The 20,654-nt window shown below is 36.5% G+C and overlaps 1 protein-coding gene across 5 annotated transcripts in view; it reads left to right on the top strand.

Moving 5' to 3' along the window:
- Positions 1 to 20,654, top strand: part of CDKAL1 (CDK5 regulatory subunit associated protein 1 like 1) — a 609,813-nt gene that overhangs the window by 99,196 nt on the left and 489,963 nt on the right. For all 5 annotated transcript variants that reach the window (XM_054592196.1, XM_054592193.1, XM_054592194.1 and 2 more), the window contains one exon: positions 7,179 to 7,263. In XM_054592196.1, the coding sequence (XP_054448171.1) occupies positions 7,179 to 7,263 (85 nt within the window). The remainder of the gene's footprint in view (positions 1 to 7,178; positions 7,264 to 20,654) is intronic.

Below are 20,654 nucleotides of genomic sequence, written 5' to 3'. Positions count from 1 at the left end.
AATGAGGCATTCTAATTTCCTTAAATTGACAGTCTCTGGAGTCAGTTTGTCTGGATTTTAATCCTCGCCCACTTTCATACTGTGTGATTTTAGGCAAGTTACTTTTCCTTTCTAAGCCATAGATTTCCCCCCCTCTTTAAATTTGAGTAAAAATGAACCCATCACAAATTTGGAGAATGAAATGGAAAAAAAAAAAAAGGATATGGCATGCTTCCTTGACGCATTGCTGGACACATAATGCATACTCAGTAATGTTAGCTATTATTGTTATTGCTAATCAGATTTTTATTACTTACCATTTAAAAGTAACTTATTTTGTGTCTGTAAAGAAAAAGTTTGGAAAATAAATGTTTTTCGATTAAAACAAATAATAGTTTGTTTTTCTGTTCTCACACTCGGAGTGGGCGGTATGTCAATGACCATCATTTTCTTGGTTCAGTGAGTACAAAAGCTTTTAGCAGTGGGGAGAGAAGTCCCTTAGCAAATGTATGTCAGGTCACTGTTTCATGAGGGATCACAGCAGGAAAATAATTTATGTTCTCACCTTAAAATGAAAGAACACTACTGACTCTAAGCTCTATGGAAAAGGAAACCTTACAAAAATTTTAAAAAGCTTGATTAGTTTTCTTAAGTGAAAAAAGCAATACATGCCTTTAATAATTAATACAGAGGGATATGAATGAAATATTATGTCCCTTCTTAGGATTAAATTTTATAAAATTATGAAAGTAATGCCTGTACAACTTAATAAAAGAGGAGAGAAGGCATAAAAGGTGCACATGAACACTAGATAGGAGGACAGCTGAACTGTCATCGTACTTCCAAGGACAAACACCTCAGACAATTTGATATGTTTGCTTCTAGAAATTTTCTTGGTTTACAACAGAATTTCCCTTTTTCTCTCTTCCTTTTTAAAGCCCAAATGACATACAAGACCTACTCTTCTGCACCTTGCTTTGTTTCACCTGATGCTATAACAAAGATTATTATAAATTAGTATTTACCAGTTTATCTTGCCTTTTTTAAACAGCTAAATGGTATTTTAGCTTCAGTCACATAATTTATTAAGTCAGTCTCCTTATAATGGACTTGTAGTCTTTCTAGGTCTTTTGCTTTGTCAGTAATCTTCAATGAGAATTTAAAAATATATGTGTGTGTGTATATATATATATATATATATATGTATATATATATATATGTGTGCATATGTATGAATGTATGTATATAAATATGCATGTATAGGTGAGATTCTGGTGTGCATTTAAATTTTTGATAGCTATCCCTACATTGTGTTCAAAGAGTTTCCTCAGTGTCGACTGCCATCAGTAGAGGAAGAGGTTGTCAGTTTCCTCATTCCTTTGCTAGCATTAGGTAGTATCATATCTTTTTTATCATTTCCAATTTGATATGAGAATATACTATCCTATTTCATCTTTTGTTTTAAAAATTCAGTAAGATCAATGTGTATCAGGATAGATTCCTAATAGATCAAAGATCTAAATGTTAAACCGTACGTGTATTAGAAGGAGACATGGGTAAATTCCTTAGTACCTGGGAGTACAGGAGACTTTCTAATTAAGACTCAAAATCCAGAGGCAATAAGAGAAGAGGTGGATATCCTACAAATAAAAAAGTATGAGGAAGCTATAAAAAGTAAAATGACAAACTGGGAGAAATATTATGGACAAATAACATTCTCTCTGTATATATACTGTTTATGTGTGTTATTAAACTAAAACTTGAAATGAAAGTGACTGACCTGATAGAAGAATGGGCAAAGGATAGGAACAGACTGAAAATTGACAATAAAAAAATACACACCTCCAAATGGTCCTTAAACATGTGAGAAGATGCTCAACTCATCATCGTAAGAGAAATGCATGTTAAAACCTTACCAGGATTTCTGTTTCTCACCCGATAGGCAAAAGCACACAGGTTTGATAGCACATTCTGTGGGTGATGCCTGGATAAACAGGCAATGTCTTGCATTGCTTATAGGGGTGCAAAGTGGGACACCCTTTAGGGAGGAGAATTTGGCAGTATATAAAGCGGTTACTTACAACATTACTCTTTGACCCAGCAATCCTTTTGGACTTGATTCCAAAGATAATCTGGGTAGAATACAGAATGATATATGCACACTGCTATTCACTGCAGCACTGTGGTGTGATAATGAAAGGATAAATAACCAGATCTTGAGGTACAGATTCCATCTGACTAGGCTAAAGTTTGTAGCCTTCCAAACAAGGCCTTATGTCCCAGCTCAGGGACTGGCAATATTTGGCTAATGTGCAAGTGATTGTCAGTTTCATATCGGAAGTTAACAGTAGTGCTGTAGGCCAAATCTCGAAGTGGGTAAAAAAATTTTGGGGGTCCTCTCCAAGTCTGTCTCTAAATGTAGTACCTTCTTACTGTCTTTTCCTTCCTTGGTCCCATCTACCTAGTCCTTTTCCTAAGGGCTCTTTTGTAAAACTGCTGCTTCCTCCTCGGCACTGGAGGACGGGGCATGAATGCTCTGATTAAGGCAAGACCTTCTCTTCCAGATAATTAATTCAATAGCCTATTCATTTACTAGTGGTAGTATATTTGAACATTTATTTTATTTTGGGTGATGAAGTTCTAGAAAGACAGGTTTTTTGGTATTTTTTGTTTGTTCTAGATGGTGCCGCTCCAAGATAGACATGCTAAACTCACTTATTTCTTCTGTTTCAGATGCATTTTTATCCCATCCTGGCTCTTGTGCTCATGTTTGAAGTTGGGGCATAGCTTAAAATTAGTAAGAACATGAATATAATGTTCCACTCCTCTTGAAGAGCTGTTCCAAAGTTGATAGTGCCTTTTTATAGTTGATGGCATCTTAGAACCCAGGAAATGTGTTCACTAGGGGACCAAAAATATAGAATCAGCATTCTTTATTGGCATATAGCCGTACACGATACTTCTCTTCACTTCCCTTCTGTAGTGAGTTTGTTTTCTGAGTTACTTAGTGAAAAAGGGCCTTTGCTAGGTGATTATGGGGTTGGCACAGAGCAAGCAAGTACAATTCAGAAAGGAAAATGGAAAAGTCTGGGCAATCATTTTATTCTTTTGTTAACAATACGAATATTTATATAGACATCTGTCCTTCTTGAACTAAGCATGTAACATAGTTGATTACTCCTATTTCAAAGAGTAATACTTTCTTCTCTGGATTTCAGTGACATTACGTGTCCTAGTTTTTATCCTCTTCTCTTATTGGCTTCTCTTTTTCCAATGTCATTTTCTCATCTCAACTTGTCTACCAGATCTCTCCATGACCCAGTGTTTTGTCTTGCACTTTTTCCCTGTCCTTTCTCCACTTCCCTTCCACCTCTTCTTAGGTGAACTCATTCATTCCTATTGACTTAGATATCCTCTAGCAGAGGTGTCCAACCTTTTGGCATCTCTGGGCCACACTGGAAGAAGAGTTGTCGCGGGCCACGCGTTAAATACACAAACACTAATGAAAACTGATGAGCAAAGAAAGGTTTTAAGTAAATTTACAGTTTTGTGTTGGGCCGCATTAATAGCCATCCTGGGTTGCATGTAGCCTGTCGGCCATGGGTAGGACATCCCTGCTAGAATTTTCATTCTCCCATGTATGTCTCTAGCCTGAAAGACTCCTCTGAGCTTTGGTTTTGTATCTACAAATGACTGATCAGTATTTCTAATTGGATATTTTATAGGGACCTCAAATATACCATGGCCAAAAAAAATCCCCTTTTGATTTCTCATCCCCAAATCTGTTTCTTTCCAAGCACTCCCCGTCTGAGTCAGTTGCACCATACACAACTGATGTGTAGGCCAAAATCCTTTCCGTGTGCTTGGGAATCCCACTTGATTACTTCTGGTATGGTTCATCTCTAATCTTTCAGTGAGTTCTCTTGATTCACCTTCAGAATATGCCTCCATTTACTTCCCACTCTTGCCATTGCTATAATCCTGGTCCAGGTGCCACCTGGTTTTCTTGCCTTTACTTTTTTTTCCATTGCTTTACATTTGCCCCATCTGCAGTCATGTCTTCACAGTGCTTCCAGAATGGGCTTTCTGAAGTGGAAATTAATTCATGTTTGAAACTCAATTGCCAGCATGTAATCTGGTTGCTGCCTACCTCTCTGGCCTTTACTCTCCCCACTCTTCCTACGGCCAGTCACACTGGTGTTCTCTCCCTGTTAGTAGAACGTGGCAAGCTTGATCTCCTTGAAAGCCTTTGCTTTTGCAGTGTCTTCTCAGAAAGCTCTTCCGATCTTTGATCTTCGAAGATTCTTTCCCATTATATAAGTCTCAATTCAGATTTGAATTTCTGAGGGAGACTTATTTTGACCAGCAACCCCCAACTATTCTTTGTCCATTATCCCCTTTTATTGTGCTAATATCATTGACTGGTACCTGAAACTATTTAGCTTGTTTCCCTGTTTTTTTGTTTGCTTTTTTAATCACACTTCTGCCTTAAGGCTGTAAACTCCTTTAGAATAGAAACTCTTGTGACAGCCACATCCCAATAACCTAAAATAGAGCTCAGTACATAGTAAGTTGTCATTGTGTTTTGGTTGTAGACTGACTGTTTTATGCTTGTAAGTGGAACAGTCTTTTGACAATACCAAGTAAAGATACAGTAACACAAAACTAAGTTCAGAAATAATTGGATAAGAAACTGTTCATTGGAGGAGAGACTTTTGTGGTTGGTTACTAAAAAGTTAATTTTGTGAGTATTTTGGTATATTCACCAGTTTCCTGTTGATTGCAACTACTGGGTCACCAGTGTAGTGTTCACTTTATTTTGACAGAATTCCAGACAAAGTAGAATGATTTGCTGTGTTGGTTGCTGAAGTTCTGTTGAGAGGGCTGTTGTGGAAATATGGTAAAAGTTGTCTGATGGCTTTAGCGTGACTGAATAGAAGAATATGCCAGGATATGAACCTGACATCGGGTACAGGTAGCTCTGCCTTTAGATTTATGTTAGTTTAAAAAAAATTCACAGTCTCTATATTTTTATCATTATAACAGACATCCATGACTTTTTGTTATATATATAATACATTGTGCATAGTTTTTGCTTAATCATTCAAATTTCAACATTTGGTAGCTCAACTGATTAGAGCATTGGCCCAATATGCTGAGAATCCAGGTTCGACTCCTGGTCAGGGCACATACAAGAATCAGCCAATGAATGCATAGCTAAGTGGGACAAGAAATTGATGCTTCTCTCTCCCTTGCTCCCTTCTTCTCTCTCTCAAATCAATAATTCAACATTAAATTAAAAAATTCAACATTTGTTTAATAAATAGCTAATGAGTACTGTAATAAATGCTGGGGATAAAGCTGTGAATAGATAGTCTCAGTTCTAAATATTTGTTAAATAAATTGATGACTTTCTTGAAGCTTATTTCAGAAGATTGCTATGACCTCTAGAGCTTTCAGAGGTTGGTAAAAGTGCTATATGTATGTAGTCTTACATGTTGTCCTTCTATCGTCTTTCTTCTTGTACCTAAATGTGTATTGATTAGTGTTCTATGGCTATTTGGATATTTATTTTGTGCCCATTACTTCATTAGGACCTGGACATTCAGAGGACACCAGGTAAAAATGTTGTCTTCAGTATTTTTTAAATAGTAATCATTTTAATACAAAATTATAAAGTGCCAGAATAGTCTATGCACCATCTATTATGGGAGTGCAGAGAAGAGGCATCTAACAAACCTCAAACTGAAACTGAAGGATGAGTAGGAGTTAGGTAGGTGGATAGGCAGGTGAAGGGCTACATGAGTTGCCGTTCTGAAGAAAATAAAGGTATTCTAGGCAGATGGCATAGCACAAGGATTAGGAATTCCAGGTGGTTTGGTGTGGCTGGAGGGACAGATGAATTTAGGGAGAGGTGAGTATTGAAGTTGGGGAGGTGATAGATCTGGATAGGCCTTGAATATCAACATGAAATCATTTGAAGATTGCAAGAATATTAAGATCAGATTGCAATTAGAGGAGCATCTTTCAGATGGCATTGTGGGGAATAGTTTGGAGGGAACTAGAGGAGGTTGGTGAATATTCATTTCTGTGTTTGAGCAGGGAAGTGACATAATCAAATTTATTTTTTATAAAATGCCACTCTGGCTGTTGGGTAGGACATACACTGTGGTGTGGGGTTGTGAAGGGGAGGAGTGAGATGAGTTAGGAGGGGTCACAGTATTCAGCTGATATATAGTAATAAAGGCCTTCCCTTGCCTTTTTAGCATTTCAAGAATTTTTGGGATCCTGCCTCTTTATCAAAATATTCTACCATTTTTATAAAACGTTGAGGGGGGGACATTTTTGCCAAGTTACTAGAAGCTTTGATGTGCTCACCCTCCCTCTCACGTAATGCTCTCACTTGAAGCTCCCTTGTCACATAGGTTGTACGCACAGACATCTGTACATCCTCTTCGTTCTTCCCCTCTTTTGGCCTTAGCTTCTGTTCTTACTGAAATGCCATTGAAGTGCTGCAGTTTTCAATTTTGGCTTTCCTTTTATTGTGCTAATCCTATTTTAAAGTGTAAGTCCTTTTAGACAGCAAGGTAGTTGAAATGGCATCGGGCATTTATAAATTCATTTCACCAAACACAATGGATTTGGGTGATTTGTTGCACTGCTAGTGAATTTATTATAATATATAACAATATCTAATCAAATTGTTGGGAGGAATAAAGCCTCTGTTTGAGGTAAATCTCTTAACTTTTTTCAAGGAAGGTAAATTACATTTTTAATAACTCTCAAGCTGGAGAATATTCAGTGTATGATAATATAAGTGCTTGAAAAATATTAACATGCAGCCCAAAAGGGGCAATTTCATATCGAGAGATAAGATTAGGAGAGTCACACTTCAGTTTTTGGAAGTTATTGAAGACTCTCGAATATTGAAAATACAGGAAGCAAATGAAGATCCTCTTTATATTTTAAATGAAAAGATAATAGCACAGGTTATCCATTTTAATATTTATTTCTCATCAATATTTCCATGTTGTAGCAGTTAGCTGGTAAATTGTAATTGCCTGTTTACTTGACGCTATTCTCTGCCTCTCCCTGTTCTTGAGACTTCAGTGGCCCCAGTGCCCTCTAAGACAGCACTTGGATACTTCTAACGGATCAAATGTGATATTTTTCTTTCTTGTATTTATTTTTTTAAATAGAAAATGCATCAGATGCAGATTTATGGCTCCTGAACAGTTGTACTGTAAAAAACCCGGCTGAAGATCACTTTAGAAACTCAATTAAGTAAGTAGAAGTTGATTTTTTTCCTTATTTTTTATAAGTAGGTAAGAGTTATTTTAAAGAAATTAGCTTTTAAAAGATACTAATATAAATATTCACTGTGTATCAAAAAAGTATGAATTGGATTTTTGATATTGTTTTGCATTTATCTGATAAAGAATGAAACTTTAATGAAGACTTTTTTCATAGGTGATTTGAGTATTTGTGAGATTAGCTAATAGGTGATTGGAATATTTGTTAAGTATTAACAATGTACTCTTTCTCAGGGAATGCATTCTATACACTTTGAAAATACCCAAAGCAGTCCTTGCCTCTTTTCTCTTCCCTAACCCCCAATCACTGTTCTAGATGCTAGTCCTGCCTGGCTATCAAGATGGTCATGCAAGTCCTTGGTTCTTTCTTTGTTCCCTCAAACTGAAGTGAAAGAAGTATCTTTTTTTTTTGTCTTTAATTTATTTATTTTTTCAACTACATTTGTCTCTGCCTTCCCACCACCACTTAGTATCTTTTTTTCACATGTGCTCTGAATCTTACCCCCCACCTTCTTAGAAATTCATTTTATAAATTATTTTCTCATTCTCTTATGTTTGTAATCTCTGCAGTCTCCTTGGTGCCTTTTCATTGGTATTTAAACACGCTCAGGCCTAATCAGCCCCATGGACTCCTTTTAGCTGTTGTCCTATTTTTCTTCTTGCCTTCCCTGATTTAAGATTCTTCGCCTCCTAACTTCACTCTGAAACTCATTTGCCTTCCCCCCCAAATTGGTCTTATTATGAAATACACATATATGAGATTTATGAAAATTATAGTTTAAAAAATAACAATAAAATTAACACCAGTATGTTCACCACCCAGCCTAAATAGTATGACGTCAGCACCTTAGAAATCCTCACGTGTTCCCTTTTCAGTTGTACCCCTAAAACGTAACTTTTATCCTGATTTCTGTGAGTCATTCCATTACTTTTATTAGTAAATTTGCCATCTGTTACATACATCTTTAAACAATTGGTTGTTTAGTTTTGCCCTGTTTTAGACTTTACTTATTAGACGTAAACTGTGTTTTGAGATTTGCTTCTTATCCTAAGCATTCTGCTTTTAGATATATCCATATTGATGGATGTAAAATTACTCTGGTTACTTGTTGCATGAATTTGCCAAAACTTATCCATTTCATTACTGACAGAGTTTTCACCTAAAGATTTTTCAATGCTTTAGGTGTATGAATATTTTGAATATTTTGCTACTATGAATGTTTTGAACATGGTTTCTGGTGTACATGTGCAATAGTTACTTTAGGATATGTAACTAAGAGTTGAATGATTGAGTCACAGGTATGTATATATTCAAACTTTAATAGATAATGCCAAACTCTTTTTCTCAAATGCATGTATCAGTGTTCACTCCCATCAGTACTAATGGATGTGGGTAGTTGTTTCTTTCTTTCTTTCTTTTTTTTGTAAATCCTCACCCAAGAATATGTTCATTTATTTGAGAGAGACAGAGAGAGAGAGAGAGAGACAGACAGACAGACAGACAGACACAGAGGCAGAGACAGAGACAGAGACATCAATCAGTTGCCTCCTGTACACACCCAACCACAGATAGCACCTGCAACCTAAATATGTGACCTGACCAGGGATCCAACCTGCAGCCTTTTGGTGTACAGGAAGTCGCTGCAACCAAGTGGGCCACCCAGCCAGGGGGATAGTTGTTTTTTTTTTCAATTCTTGCTGATACTTGATATGGTTAGACTTCTAACTTGCCAATATCGTGATGGAGATGGTATCTCAATGTGGTTTTAATTTGCATTTCTGTGATTACTAATGATGTTAAACATTTTTAATGTTTACTGGCCATTTGGATTTTTAATTTTTTTGTGAAATGGCTTTTAAAATATTTTTTTCTGTTGAATTGTCTGTTATTTAATTGTGCAAGTACATTACATGTAGACTAAATCCTAATCCTTACATGTGGCACAGATTGCAGATATTGATTGTGCCTTATCTTTTCACTTTCTTTAGTGGTATCTTATGATGAAGATAAATTCTGGTTTAAAATTTATCAATCTTTTCTTTTGGGTCTGTGCTAATATGGTTTAAGAAATCTTTTCTTAACATGAAGTTAAGATAGTCTCCAGTATTTTCTAATAAAAGTTTTATGGATTTTACTCTATACATTTAGGTTTATAATCCATCTGGAGTTGATTTTTGTTGTTGTTGTTGTTGTTAGTGTGTCTATATGGTGCCAGGAAGAGGGTTCCAATTTATTTTAAATTTCAAAAAACTTTAGTTTTTTAAATGTAGAAACCACATTTTTAGAGTATCGTTGATTGTTTTTGTTTTTTTAAAAATTGATCCTTTCTCCTTTTTTCTATGTATTACCCACTCTGTCCTATGCTGAGTGTCCATAGATGCTTGGGTCTGTCTCTGGGTTTTATTTAGTCTTATTGCTCTACTTCTTTACACTTTTTCTACACAGTCATAATATAGATTTATATTAAGTCTACATATTTAAGAGTGCTAACGCATTTTTGTTCTTCTTTAAAAGTGTCTTGGCTTTCCTTTGCCCTTCCATATAGATTTAATATCATGTTTTAAGTTCGAGTGATTTTGATTCTGATTACATTGAGAGGACAGTTGCTATCTTTTCATTATGAGTTTTTCAACCCATGAAAAAGGTGTTTATGTCATCTTCAACATTCTGATAATTGTAATTTCTTTCTGTAGTTCCTGTGCATCTTTTAGATACTTTATCTTAATGTAGATAAATTGTTAACAATGTAGATAAATGTAGTTGTTCCAATATTATTTATTTTAAAAAATCTATTTTTTTCTCCTTTTATGTGTGCACTATTTTCTTCTTTATATTATTGTAAAGGGTAAATTGAAAGAAAAAACTTATTTTCTAAATGCGTTTACTCCCTTGGTCTCAGAGAATTATATCATGCATCAGTGTGAAGGATGGTTGGGCATAGATAAGAGTATACATCTGGAGTCCATTTAGGACAGAGTTGCAGTAGTCCAGGTACTGATGGCCTCATTTCGCGTGGTGGCGTTCAGAGTTGGAAGGAAAGAATCGACTTGTGAAAGAACTCTTGACACTTGCAGCAGTGTTAAATGTGACTTTTAACTCTCTTGCTAGAATGATATAGCGAATCCCAGAAAGGGAGTTGAGTTTGAGGGGGGACATGTTTTGGTTTTGATCTTATTGTATTGAAGTCACAGCCAAATATTGTAATAAAGTGATAGATTATATTGGAACTTCATTGATTGTATTCTTTGTGGCAGGCACTGCTCAAAGTGCTTTATATCATTTGGATATTATCTTCCTTAACTCTTACAGGCTATCATGTTGTAGATTTCAATTTTATATTGATTTTACAGATGAAGCAGCCCATGTTTATAGATGAGGTTCTCTAAAGTTGTTCAGTTAATAAATGGTGGAGGTAGGATTTTTCTTTTCTTTTCTTTTTTCTTTTTAAATCCTCACCCGAGGACATGCTTATTGAGTTTAGAGAGAGCAGAAGGAAGGGAGAGAAAATTTATGTGAGAGAGAAACATTGATTGGTTGCTTCTCCTACGCACCCCAACGGGGGACTAACCTGCAACCTAAGCATATGCTCTGACCAGGGATCAAATCCTTGACATTTTGGTCCACCCAACTGACCCGTACCAGGGAGGTGGGATGTTAACCTAGGTAGTCTAACAAGGAGTCATTATGGTTAGTCACTTTATTACTGTGTTTCCCAGATAAAGATGCCAGGTAAGCAGTTGTAGAGGTGAGGCAGGTATCACTTTAGTGATAAAGACTCTCTGTTGTTTGCATAGAAGTGATAGTCGAATGTGATGGCATCCTCAGCTCAAGATACTATAGAAGGAGCAGAGAAGAGAACTGTGGTGGGAGGCAGAGGAGGGAGGTAGTGACTGGGATGGAACAGGGGGATTTGGGTCATGTTTAGGAGCAGGAGAAGAGAGAGTTAAACCAAGAGCAGAGAATTATATTTACCATATGCTGCTCATTTTCAAAGAATGTTTTTTGTTTTTTTTTTAATTTTATGAGAAATCTCTCATGTTCTCAGATTATCTATCTTTTCCCGATAGGAAAGGCAAATAAGATGTAAAGGTAATTTAATGCTACTGATACCCCTAAGTGCAGAGCTCAGAGAATTTAGTTTCTGTAATTATCAGTTTTATAATCTAATTAATGGATATGCTTCTTGGTGGTTTCTGAAAGTTTAAAAACTCAAATATAACTTGTGTTAATGGATTTTGTTGCAAATATAAACTGTGTTCTGAATGTGGTTTGGAGTAATGATATGGTGTTTGAATAATTGAGGTAACCACATAAGAAAAGTTTGTCATTTTAACACTACAGAGCTAGTGGAGTCAACACAGGTTCCATTAAATGCACTATTCTGCTTGCTTGAAAGAAAATTTAAAAACAATATTATAGGTGAGTAAGTATTTTAAAAAATACAGCTTTGAAGGCTTTTTGATAATTACAACTAGTTCTTAACACCTAAGCTAACATTTGGTTTGTTTCTAAAATAAATACAATGCTGTAAAAAGCACAACAGTTAACATTGAGAAAACATCAAATTCATCAAATTCAAGGGACGTTTATACATTTAAAAACTTTCAGGGATAGATTACCTAGTCTGTCAGCAGGCATTTTGCTTTATTTGGATGCTCCTCCCCCTGTCAACCTCTCCTAACAAAGAAAAACAAAGACGAATGTTTCATAAACTCATTATGCCTTGTCATGCTCCCCACTTCTCTCATTCTCTAGGCCTGCCCGTTCCCTTCAGCTCCTCTTTGTATGCAGTCCCCCTCTCTCACCCCCCATTATAGTGAGGCAAGACGGAAATCCAAGGAGAGTCTGGTAGGGTATTTCTTCCCTCCTTGTAATCCCTTATGGTCAAATATAGAGATTTACAAGGAAGGGCTGGGCCTATTTTTTTTCTAACCTGGACCCCCTATAAAAATGATATTCATTCCCACTCATTCCCACATTTATCATCACTTTTGATTATCTGCTTTTGTTCTTCTTCTAATGTACTTAATAGTTGTCTTTAATTCCTCACTATCTTATTTTATCTCTCTTGAGCCTCCAGGCAGTAGACCGTCTTGTTTTGACAGGAGTAGAGAAAGAGAACTCTGAGGGACTTACTCTCTTTCATGTGATTAATACAGTCTCATTGATTAAAGTCCACAAATTGATTGTGAATTTCTGACAAGATAGCCATGGACTGATTTTTTGGGGGGAGGGAGGGGCTATTTCTCCTGGTGGTAGTGGTGCTCAAAATATTAGTTTTGCAACTTAACAGTATAAATGATATTGGGAAGAGGGTTTAATCTTGGTCAGAGAGAATATTGGCTTAAAATTATTTGGAAATAATAATAACTAGTGCCTATAACAAATCACTCTATCTTTAAATAATTCTTTAATCTAGTCAAAATACCTGATATGAGGATGCATATCTGTATTAATCTGTGGGCTTTCTACTAGTTGATCTAATTACTAAAGATTTTACAGTGTCTGTATAAATGATGTTCAGATTTATAAAAGAGTAGTAGTTTTAAATAGCAAATATGGAGTTAAAATATATTTCTTGCTGCCTTTTGACTTTGAAGTCTTAAGTGCTATTGCCTTTACTAGTTTTAAAAAAATTGCTGAGCCCATGTTTTGCGATGGCAGCCTATTGCATGCATCTCTTTTCCCCTTGAGCATTTGCCAGTCGCCCTATCCTCATTTCGTTCATTATACCAATTTGATTTAGACATATGGCCTTTAACTGGAGGGGTTCTTGAGCAAACAAAGATGTTTTTGAAAGAGATCAAAAGTTTCAAAAAAAATAAAATTTGCTCTTAATGAGAGTATCAAATAAGAAACTCTTTAGTTAATGCTTTATAGAAATGTGGGATCTTTTCCATGCCACCTAAAGGAGGTCATTCAGAGGCTGGTAAAAATAAACACATCTTGTGTGTTCTATATAAATGACAGAAAGAATAGCCAGCTTGCTTTGATCATGGACTGTCAACCTCTGTTTGACCTTGTGCGTTATTAACCCAAATGGGCATTGTGATTTAGCCATACTGATAGTAGATAGACAAGAGTCTCTAGTTCTTTGAACTACCTTTGCCTGTAGAAATAAATGGTAATGTTGAAGGAATGATTTAGCTATCTCAGTGAAATTACAGGAAAGAACAATTAGAAATACAAGGAGAAATGGACAGAGAAGAAAGGTGTGTTGAGACAGAGGATACCTGCTTTGTATAATATCTTCTGTCTATCTGAGAGCTTATATAGAATTCTGTTGATCAAAGAACTTACTGGATAGCCATTCCTATTATGAATTTTTTTTTCTTTATGTAGATTTAACTTTGAGTTCTTCATCATAAATTGAAGTTGGGGGAGATACCAGACTATTATTTCAACTTGAATTTGTAAAATGAATTGCCTTCAAAAAAGCTGACTTATTAAGAATAGAGAAGTGCTTTCCCTAGTTTAAAAGAAAAAAAAAAAACTTGGACTGCTCCTATTTTTAACTAGATTTGGTAGTAATCAGGTTATCTTTTCTTTTTTAATAAAAAACTGTGGCATTGGAAGATAAAACACTGGGATTTAGTTTGGACTTTTGCAAGAAACAAGTAACACAAGTTGTTTTCTTAAGCCTATTTGTTAATACTGCATGTTGTGGACTTTTCTTTAAAAATAGATATTTTAATTTTAGATTTTCCAGTTGGATGAAATAGCTTTAATTTAATATCAGTTTTATGTTGTTGTTTAAAATGTCAGTAGTAGATACAGTGAATAACAATCTCATTGTTTCAGTTTTCTTTGCCCAATAAAAAGTTTCTCTATTTGGAAAGTTAGATCAAAATATTGTACTATTTGACTTGATGTGTATTATTGGTCAGGAATTGTCTATTGTGATTGTTTTTTTTTTTTCCTAAATAGCACAATGTTTAATAGGTGTTTATACTTCATCTGACCATTTCTCCATCTACTTCCATTTTTTTAGATACTGTCTATATGCAGATTACTCCCAAATTTGTGTTTCTGACCCTAGTCTCTTTTCCCAAGGTTCAGACTTGTCTATCCCATTGTTTCCTGCACTTCCCTGTTTAGATGACTCATTGACACTTCAAATCATCAGAACCTCTTCATTGTCTACCTCACCTTTCCCCAGCTGGAGTTTTTCCATTCCTCTCTTGTTTGGTTTTGTAGTCACACAATAAATAGCCTGGGAGTGTTCCTCAATTCCCTTTCTTTCTCCCTGTCCTCAGGGATCGATTCTATCTTTTTCTCCCTCTTCTCAGGGATTGATTCTACTTCTAAAGTATCGCTTCCTTCTTCCTCTTGACTCCTACCTTCACTTTCCCTTTGCCCAATGTTAATTAGTGTTTTATTGCATATTTGATAATAGAATGTTCCTCCTGGCACCCGCAGTGAACCTCTGTGTTCTCTTGTTTCATCAGATTGCCACAAACTAGACTATATCTTTTGAATTTAATCCTTTCTCTCCATCTTTATTGCTAATGTCTTAGTTATGGTCCTCATTATATCTTGCTCTTAATATTATAGTACACTTTTATCTTTTCTTCTTTTCTGTTCCAGTTCATGCTTTTCTCTCCTTCATGTCCTGTAATGATTCCTTCTCAGCTACAGGATACAGATAAACATATTAGTGTAACAGGTATTTAAAGAAATCTGTTCCTTGCCTACATTTCTGACCTCTTTTCTTGCCACTCCTTCATAGAATTTTATATTTCCCCTAAATTATGTGATTTTTCAGACACATAATGTGTTTGCATATATTCTTCCTTTTCCCTGATATATGCTCTCCCCAAATGCACACACATACACACATACCCCATGTAATCCTGCCTGGCAACCTGTTCATCTTTTGGAACTCATATCAAAGGTTATCTCCCTTTTAACTCCCACCCCTTACCACCAAGGTCTGTAGAGGTAATCAGCCTCTGTGCTCTGCTCTTCCTTATCCCATACATCTATTGTTGCATGCTACATTTTATTATTTGTTTACATATTTGGCTCTTTACTAGGTTTGAGTCTTGGGGTCAGGTGATTGACCTCAAGAAAATCCTTTTTTATGGAGTCTTTGATCCTCTGACTCTACCATGTAATGATTTTCCTTTTCTTGGGAAACAGATGCCATTAATAGACTAAGACTGCTTGTCAGCTATTCTGAGACTGGTACCCCAAGACCTATGTGAATTCCTTGTTAATAACAGGTTGTATATATATTTGCAAAAAGGGAGGAACATTATAATTTTCAAATATTGCACTTAAAAGACCCTCTTTAGAAACATGTTGTTTGGCTTTTTATATTTTGTGTATGGATTAGGGAGAAACCTGCCTCTCTTGTTGTCCTAAATGAGGTAAAAAATGTCTGTTTGTCACTGTTAGTCCACATTTTCTTTCCAGAGGGAAGTAGTAAATGGGGGAAAGAATTCTTCTCCTTTCTTGGAGTAGTCACTTGGTCTTGCTGGCAGAAGTTCAGCTGTGAATGGCCAGACCCTGTTTTCCTGCCAAACTAAGTGTGCTAAGTGGGCCAGCCTCAGACTCTTGGCCATTGGATTAACTGAAGCATCTCATCTTGGGTCAGAGGGTAAGAAAGTTGTAGATAACACCCTGGTAGTGTTTGGCCTTGAGTTTGACATAACAATGGTAATTACTCAATATGTGTTTGTACAATTAGGTTGAAATGGTTCTTCCTTTTTTGGGAAGAGAGTTTAGCATCATTCTGCTGCCAGTGCGTCAGCAAGTCATTGTTGATATATTATTTTATGTTAAGTATATTATAAACTATATTATCATCAGGGCACTTGTCTTACATTTGAGTGTTAAATCCAGTTTTGATGAATGAGCAAAGAACATCAGACACACCATGAAAGTGGGGAGAAAAAATCAACATGGCTATTGTGGGGGAAGAAGTACAGTGTTGGAAAGGTTAATTTGATAGAGGAGCTCTGTGAAATGAGTCAAACAGTAAGATGTGTGCAGAAAGTGACATGGTCTTGCCTATTTACTGAGGGACCCTTTGCCTCTAGAACAGTGACTGGTAAACAGTTGGCTCTGAGTTGTTCAGTGAAATGAAGGCTGATTTGACAAATACCAAACTTCTCTGCAGAAGTTACTGTTTATGTGCTAGGTCTTCTTACTGCCTGCCATATGTGAATTCATATTATTCAAGTCTTAAGTCATGGTTCTGTTTAGTCTACATTCTGTTGTTGCTAGGACTGTATTTTTTTTTCCTCTGTCAGCTAGTCTGGGGTTAATAATGGTATTGGAGTAACATGCTTTCTGGAAACATAAATGAAGAGCTCTCTGTTGATTCCTAAAGTGATGGTTGAGACTTACATAATTCAGAGCAGATTTTGACCAATTTCCTGTTATAAGCTTTAGTTGCTTATCCTCTAACCATGGAAACACATAGAGATGAATGGGAACGCAGAGAGATTATTATGTGACATATCCCAGTGAGAAATTTGATGGGAAATAAAGGAGAAAGTATATTTGGAGTTGAATTCCTGGTTGACTTAAAAATGAAGGAATACTTAAATTTATAGTTGAAAGATATCTTAATTTGCCAGTCAGGAACAGGAAAAGCAATTCAGGTATAGTAAGTCATTTTAAAATGCAAAACTGAGTTTTGTAGTTACCTAACATCTTTTTGGAGAACAGTATTTTGCATATTTTATGATCACTGTTACATCAGCAGTTGCTTTGTTTTTGCCATTTTAAGCAAGAGAGTGAGTGAAAGAGGTCAGTGTATTATGTACAAGCAACAGCTGGCTGATAGCATTGAATACTTACGTAATTAAATATATGTGTTGGCTGTTGTCCTAACAACTCTGTAGGTGGAGGCCCCAGAAAGCATGCAGATACTTGCTTTAGCAGGATTAAAGAAGAAATCAACATGATCTAAGCCTGTGCTTTCTGCCAAGAGTGATTTCCTATTGTTTTGTTTTGAAAGACATTCTACTTATTCTTGATGTGTGTGTGTTTATACAACAGCAGAGAAAAAAAGATGCTTGTGTTTGTTTCTCTTTTTACCCTATGCTGTAAGTGTGAAAAACACAATCTTTCTTAATTTTTAGTCACTTAGTAGTGTTGTTTAATTAACTGATAACAAATGAAAAATAAAATGCATGGCCTTTCAATCAAAGGTCACAATACTAAAATATTAACCATTTCTGCTTCTTATTTTGGTTTAGGTTTGGGTGTCCTCTGGGCCATTTTTAAGAAGTTACTTTGATCATAGACTACAGTAAGGCGTGGTTCTTTAAGATCATAAAAAATTGGGATGGGGGTGGCAGTGAAGGATAAATCAAACCCACAGGTAAAATGCAATTGTGCTTTTAGCTAATAGTCTTATCTGTGGATGCCAATCCTACTTAAAATACCCTGTGTTTACCTCTGTTACTGTTTTTATAGTTCAAGGGCTGAGGCCTGTGAGTACAGGCTTTGATGATTGGATGACCGTGTGGTGGGTAGTAGAAAAAGATGCCAGTTCTTTTAGACAGAATTCAGAGTGGCTGCATGCGGTTGCCCCGTGTAAATATCTGTATTTTAATTATTTCTCTCTGTCTGTACCCCACTTCAGAGTTCCTTAGGGGCAGCCACTATGTCTTTTATCCTCCCACCTAGTACAGTGGTTGACAATGATAGTCGAACAAATGAATGAATCGACTCAGATGTTTGCTTTCTCTATACGTTTATCCTTTACGCTCCCCTACTCTTAGCCCCATCCTGCTTCTGGCAGAACTAGTGTCTCCTTTGCAGCTTTTCACAGAACTTTCTCTGTATCTCTCTTTCCTATTAGATTACATTACTTAGAAATTAAATTCAGCTGTCTGGCATAGAAAACCCAAAATGCGGAGGCTTAAATAAGATAGAGGTTTTATTTTCTTTATATAGTGCAAAATACATAGTTAGGAAGTTGCTGGCTTTGACTTAGCAATTCAAGGATGTGAGGTCTAAGTCTCCGCAGTTTTATTGATCTTTCCATGATTGTGTAAAATGGTTGTTACTCTCCTGCCGTCATATATACTTTCTAAAAAAGAGGAACTACCAAAGGGGACAGTGTCAGTTGGTTTTGTCTCTCCTTTAACAAGCTTTATTGGAAGTCTCATTCAAAACCCTGTGCTTATTTATATCTCATTGGCTGGAACCATATCACATGACTATTTGTAGGGGAGGCTAGGGACTATAGTGTATTATCATTTGTTTTAGACTGGTCACATTGTACATTGTTACTCCAAACAGAATTGGGGTTCTTTTGTAAGGAAGAATGCTCACTGGGGGTTAACTATGTCTCTGCTGCAGATTGTAATCTTGGGGCAAGATATGTATTTTACTTATCTTTCTTGTTCGTCAGAGTGGTGTATTAGATTAGGTCTTCAACATCCTTGTGAACAAATGACCCTTTTTTTCCCTATTTATTCAGAATATTAAGAAACAACATAGTTGACATTTTATAACTTTCACGCTTTTTGATTACTCTGCACTGTCTCTGATGAAGTAATAACAACAAAATATACAGGAGAATCATGGCTTAGATGTTGCACACCCAAAAAATAGTAGCAACAGCAGCAGTAGTATTTGTAGTAGTAGTAGTAGTGATAAAGGATATAGCAGGTTCTTGAAAAATGTCATTTTGTTATATAATATTGATGAGAGGAAAAAGAAATTGCTTCTAGGTCATGAGTTTTCCCCATTTTGGGTGGGTTTTCTCTGTGGACTTTGGTTTTTTCCTGCATCCCAAATCTGTGCACATGAGGGGTGAATTGGGGTACCTAATTGATCTCAATCTAAGTGAGTGTGGGGGCTGAGTGGCCCTATGATGGAAGGGCGTCCTGTCCACGGTGGGTCCCACATTGCATCCTGACCTGCTGGGAGAGGCTCTGACAGCATGAGACCAGGAACTGGAATCAGATGTATGTAGAGCTCACATTTATTTCACTGTTTAAATTGTTTTGGGTCTTTATTTAGAAGTTTGATGTTTTTGTGACCAAGAACTTAACTCATGTTTTTATCAATTAATAGTGTGGTAAAATTGGTTTCATTATACATCGTTTGGCTTAAAGTTGAGTTTCCAAGAGCCTATCCATGATGTTGAGGGATTACTGTAATCTGGGTTTTCACATACTTACTTCCCACTCTTAAGATCTGCAATGGCCATATTTGAAATGGAATCTATAAGAGAAGTATCTCATTGTTTTTAAGATTCGGTTTTGTTATATAATTATTATAAATCTGATTTAGAAACTAGAAATTGTAAAATAATTTATTTTAAAAAGCACAGAGTTTAAAGTTGTTGATTAAAGAAGGTCTTAAACTGGTTGAGATTTAAATTTATTCTACAATTAGACATTTTGGCTTCCAGTCAAGATGGAGGCATAGGTAGATATGCTTCCCTTCCTTGCATAACCAAAAGAAGGATAACGACCAATTTAGAACAAAAAATAACCAGAACTGCCAGAAATCAAATTGTATGGAAGTCTGACAACCAAGGAGTTCAAAAAGAATCATTCATTTAGACTGGTAGGAGAGGTGGAGATGGGCAACCAGGGCGGAGAGGACGCATGTCAAGGTGGCAGCTGAGGACTGGGCAGTCCCACATTTGCATGCAGATAAGCCAGGAGGAACAACCGGAGAGCTAGACAGACCGTGCAACCCAGGTTCCAGCGTGGGAAAAGAAAACCTCAGAACGTCTGGCTAATAAAATCTGTGGGGGTTGCAGTGGCAGGAGAAACTGCCAGTCTCAAAGGAGAGTCCGCTGCGGAGACCCACGGGGTCCTAGGATGTACACAAACCCACTCACCTGGGAATCAGGACCAGGGCAGCACCTCAAAGGGCTCAATTCGCTTGTGGGTAGTGGGGGAAGTAACTGAAAGCAGGGCGAGAGCCAAGCAAGTGTCATTGTTCCCTCTCTGACCCCTCCCCCACGTACAGTGCTATGGCACAGAAAAGTGGGTTGCTCTGCCCTGGCGAACACCTAGGCTCTGCCCCTTACAATGTAACAGGTGTGCTGAGACAAAGAAAATATGGCCCAAGTGAAAGAACAGATCTAAATTCCAGAAAAAGAACTAAGTGATTAAGAGATAGCCAACCTATCAGATTCAGAGTTCAAAACACCGATAATCAGGATGCTCACAGAAATGATTGTGTATGATTGCAAAATGAAGAAGTGAGGGCTAAGCAAAGTGAAATGAAGGATAATGCACAGGAAACCAACAGTGAAGGGAAGGAAACTAGGACTCAGATCAACGATTTGGAACAGAAGGAAGAAATAAACTTCAGCCAGAACAGAATGAAGGAAGAAGAACTCAGAAAAAAGGAGGAGAGGCTTAGGAGCCTCTGGG

This window comes from Pteronotus mesoamericanus, unplaced genomic scaffold (assembly GCF_021234165.1).
Source record: "Pteronotus mesoamericanus isolate MK-2021 breed Mesoamerican mustached bat unplaced genomic scaffold, CSHL_Meso_final scaffold_31, whole genome shotgun sequence".
Classification (NCBI taxonomy): Eukaryota; Metazoa; Chordata; class Mammalia; order Chiroptera; family Mormoopidae; genus Pteronotus; species Pteronotus mesoamericanus.
The sequence above is the reverse complement of the archived record's forward strand: the minus strand, read 5'-3'. Positions and strand labels throughout refer to the sequence as shown.